The sequence below is a fragment of the Buceros rhinoceros genome, unplaced genomic scaffold, assembly GCF_000710305.1.
Source record: "Buceros rhinoceros silvestris isolate BGI_N320 unplaced genomic scaffold, ASM71030v1 scaffold29750, whole genome shotgun sequence".
In the NCBI taxonomy this organism is placed as follows: Eukaryota; Metazoa; Chordata; class Aves; order Bucerotiformes; family Bucerotidae; genus Buceros; species Buceros rhinoceros.
In genome coordinates, this window is record NW_010390650.1 from 9,869 (window position 1) to 14,060 (window position 4,192).

The window sequence follows — 4,192 nt, forward strand, 5'->3', positions numbered from 1 at the left end:
GCTCTTCACCTTGTGCTGAGAGGAGAGAAGGAGCTGCTGAGCGGGTGTTTGAATTGAGGACAGGACTATGCACACAGATCGACAAGAGTGGTAAGTACCAGGAGCAGAAGGTGAGCTCCAGGTGGCTGCCGGTGTTCACTCCCAAGGCTGGGCCGATTGCTGCAGTGTCATGTGCCCAGAGAAAGGGAATTATCCTCTGACTGAAGAGGTGACACTGTGTTTTAGAAAGAGGGGTCGCTGGTATGGACCTTTAATGAATCTGATCTCAACACGGCCATCCGGGCGCTGCTTAATCTGATGGGAGAGTTTCTGACTCACTGGAGGTTTGGTTTTGTTTCCCTGGTGTTTGAGTTTCCAAAGAACCTTGCGGCAGTAAGGTGAGAATCCCCGAAATGCTGGGCTGGGAGGTGCTGGAAACCACAGACAACCCTCCCCCAGCCGGTTGTCAGCAAGCGTCGCTTACCTCTGCTTGTGTGTATCGCGCAAGTGGATCACACTTGGTGCTTTCCTGCTCTGTCCTCTGGTACCAGCATTCTGCTCCCCAGCTCCCTCCTGCCTCCACCTCATCCCTTGCCCTTTTTCTGTTCTTGCCTCTGCTCCCTGTTCATCTGCTTTTCCCAAGACCCTGCTCTTCCCTTGGTTTCCTTCCCTTAATCTTTTCCCTCTCCGCTGTCCCTTCTTCCCTTTCTTCCTCCCGCCCCCTTTCCCAGTGTTGCTGCCCTTCACTTACCAGCTCAAGGGCATCTCCAAGTCTCTTCTGACTCTCTCCTGTCTGTTCCTAGGTGGTACCATGGGCATCTGTCAGGCTCTGCAGCTGAGTCACTTCTCCAGGCCAAAGCCACCCCTTGGACCTTCTTGGTGCGGGAGAGCCTCAGCAAACCTGGGGATTTTGTCTTGTCCGTCCTCACTGACCGGCTTAAACCTGGGTCTGATGCTGCACCAGCTGGGGCAACCAGTGGTGCTGGGGCCCAGCTCAGGGTCACACACATCAAGATCATGTGTGAGGTGAGCCGTTGGGAGAGCAAAAGGAAAGGGAGTGGAAGAGATCTCTGCTGCTCATGTCCTCAAAAGCATGGGGTCTGTCAGCTTGGTACCACCAGCAGTCTGAGAATTTGGATAAAAGTGCTGGTTCCTTATGTCCTTGCCCCAGCCTGGGTGACCATGGGCAGTGCTGGGTGCTCAGACACGGGAGGAAACAGGGCTCAGTGTCAGTCGAGAACTCCTGGACAGGGAGTTTGTGGTGAAAGAGAGAAGAGGATTCACCATCTAGTTACAAGGTCATCAAAAGAGTTAAAAGCTCTTGGGGGAGGAGAGGCATCTGTGAGGCTTCCACACTTAGTCTAAAGGATGTTACCAACCTGGTTGTCACGAGTTCTCCTGTTTCTTTCATGTGGGATGATGCAGAGAGTGGAGGGAGACTCCAAGGGCAGAAAGCAACGGACCTTAAATGAGAGCTGAGGGCAAGGTACCTTCTCTGGGCTTCCACCCACTAAGAACCGGAGCCAGTTCACCAGGCTGTGAACTTTGTGTTCTCGGGGCAAACCACCTTTGACCTCCCTGTCAGAGGAAGCTCTTTTCTAGACGGCACGGGGTGGTGCCTATGGCTTTGCACTCCAGGGTTAGCTTTTCCCTAAGTGTTCCCAGCTCTGTCTGTAGGAACGGTGTGAGCGGGATGTGACGCGTTCTTCCTCTGTTTAGAACGGGCAGTACACGGTTGGAGGTGCTGAAATGTTTGACAGCTTGGCAGATCTGGTGGAACACTTCAAGAAGACTGGAATTGAGGAGGTGTCTGGCTCCTTCGTGTACCTGAAGCAGGTAAATCCCGTTTCCTCTGTTTCCTAGGGATCCTCTGGAGGGACCCACTTGCTGCTTGTTTCTGCTTTGTGTCTCTCTCATCCTTTTCTCCACGTAGAGGAGACTTTCTTCTCCAGCAGTGCGTCTCTCTCGTGCCAACCCGTTGTGTTTTCCCATCCCCAGCCCTTCTACGCTACAAGGGTGAATGCTGCTGACATTGAGAATAGAGTGCAGGAACTGAACAAGAAGAGTCAATCTGAGGAGACATCCAAGGCTGGATTCTGGGAGGAATTTGATGTAAGAAACTGCTGGGGGACATTATTCTGGCTTTTTGGGAAGTCCCTGTGCACTACCTCATTCTCCATCCTTGACTTGTTCCTGGACACAGATTTCTCAGGTGTCTTGTAAATTCTTGATAACTTACCTCTGAAAGAACTCTCTGTTTGGAACCTATTCCTCTCGGGAGTGAGTATCATCTTTAAGCGAAGCCAGTGAGGTGGAAATGTGCTTTTTCGTGGTGGGGAGAACGAATCATCAAGACAGTAAGGGCATGATCTTTGGACTTTTCAGGTCTAGGTTTGCTTTTCACTTCTCTGCTCGTGCACAGGCATACCCACGTGTCCCCAGAGTCACCACTGTTCCTCTGAGTCCCAACCTCCCCTGTTGTACGTTGTGACCTTGCCATGACTATTCTTTCTTCTGCTCTCAGAGTCTGCAAAAACAGGAAGCCAAGCAGCTGTTTGACCGTCATGAGGGTCAGAGACCTGAAAACAAGAGCAAGAACCGATACAAGAACATCCTGCCCTGTAAGTCTTGCTTCTCCATATAAAAAAGCAAAAAAACCAAACCCCCCAAAAAACCCCCCCAAGTAGACACAGCCAGGCAATGAAGTCATCCCTGCCCTGCCTCAGCCCACTCTGTCCTCGAGCGTGGGTTACAAGGGGTGTGGCACTGAGGATCTCAGAAAGGAGGGGATAGGTCCCAGCCTTTTCCAGTCCTTAAAGGAAGGAGGGAGGGTTGCATCAGACTCATTAGCTTCTGATGGTCCATCACAGGGTAGTGAGATGGGAGGACAGGGTGAGATTGGTCTGACCCCCGAGCAGGAGAGATGAAAATACGGGACGTGCTGCATGCACTGGGTAGCCTGAATGAGTGGCGTGAGGTAGTGAAGGAGCTCGGCGTGGCTTGGCACAGAGTATGTCATTGCTCAGTTTATTCCTTCACTGCACCCCCAGTTGATCACTCCAGAGTCATCCTCCAAGGAAGGGACCCAAATATACCCGGATCTGACTATATCAATGCCAACTATGTCAAGGTGAGACTCTGGAGAGGTGGCTCTATGCCCAAAATGGGGAAAGGCCTGCCTGCTCCTGCAGCCCTCCTGATCTTCCCCTGTCCACGCTCAGAACAACCTCATCAGCCCAGATGAGCGCACCAAGACCTACATTGCTAGCCAGGGTTGCCTGGATTCCACAGTCAATGACTTCTGGCAAATGGTATGGCAGGAGAACACGCGCATTATCGTGATGACTACACGGGAGGTAGAGAAAGGGCGGGTAAGTCGCGGTTTGTAGGTGTCTCAGAGCTGCCCTTTTCCCCTTCAACCACTGCTCTGCTTTTTCCCTCTTTCCTGCCCTCTGCCCGTCCTCACCGTGGCCTTTCTGCCCACACAGAACAAATGTGTGCCCTACTGGCCAGAGGTGGGCAGCACAAAGGAATACGGTCCCTACCTTGTGGAGAACGCTGGGGAGCATGAGGCGTTGGAGTACAAACTCCGGCACCTCTGCGTGTGTCCAGTGGATAACGTAAGTGTGCCTGGTCGAGGGCTGTCATCGAGCCTGGGGGTCTAGCAGTTGCTCTGTGTCCGAGGCTGGAAACCGCTGGGTGCTGTGGTGATGCTGCTGTTGTATTTATTGTTCTTGGGGTTGTTGTTCCCACCTGTCTTGTGCTGCAGCCACACTGGTGGAATCACGTGTGCAGGAGACAGAGACCTTTGGCTTCAGATCCAGCTCTCCCCGGGACAGAGGCCGGGGAGGGGAGTGGGTTGCAGTTTTACCAGTGAGTTGTTTTGTTATTGTCAGGGTAAGGCTGTGCGTGAGATCTGGCACTACCAGTACCTGAGCTGGCCTGACCACGGTGTACCCAGCGAGCCAGGAGGAGTGCTCAACTTCCTTGACCAAATAAACCAGAAGCAAGAGAGCATCCCAGGCGCAGGGCCTATTCTGGTGCACTGCAGGTTGGTACAGCGGCTGTGATTTGAAGCGTTCCCCATCCCTTATCTAGGGTGAGGTTTAGGAAGTCTGTCCTGCTGCACCAGCTGTTCCCCAGGACCTGCCAATGAGGTATATGCCAGCCCTGGTATTTGCTTTTTCCTCTTTGATGTCCCCAAACCAAACTG

General features: G+C 52.8%; 1 protein-coding gene across 2 annotated transcripts in view; it reads left to right on the plus strand.

Annotated features, from left to right (window-relative positions):
• PTPN6 (protein tyrosine phosphatase, non-receptor type 6) overlaps positions 1–4,192 on the plus strand; it is a 14,382-nt gene that overhangs the window by 8,290 nt on the left and 1,900 nt on the right. For both annotated transcript variants that reach the window (XM_010138610.1, XM_010138618.1), the window contains exons 4-11: positions 783–1,005; positions 1,699–1,815; positions 1,978–2,091; positions 2,504–2,600; positions 3,030–3,109; positions 3,201–3,350; positions 3,468–3,599; positions 3,876–4,030. In XM_010138610.1, the coding sequence (XP_010136912.1) occupies positions 783–1,005; positions 1,699–1,815; positions 1,978–2,091; positions 2,504–2,600; positions 3,030–3,109; positions 3,201–3,350; positions 3,468–3,599; positions 3,876–4,030 (1,068 nt within the window). The remainder of the gene's footprint in view (positions 1–782; positions 1,006–1,698; positions 1,816–1,977; positions 2,092–2,503; positions 2,601–3,029; positions 3,110–3,200; positions 3,351–3,467; positions 3,600–3,875; positions 4,031–4,192) is intronic.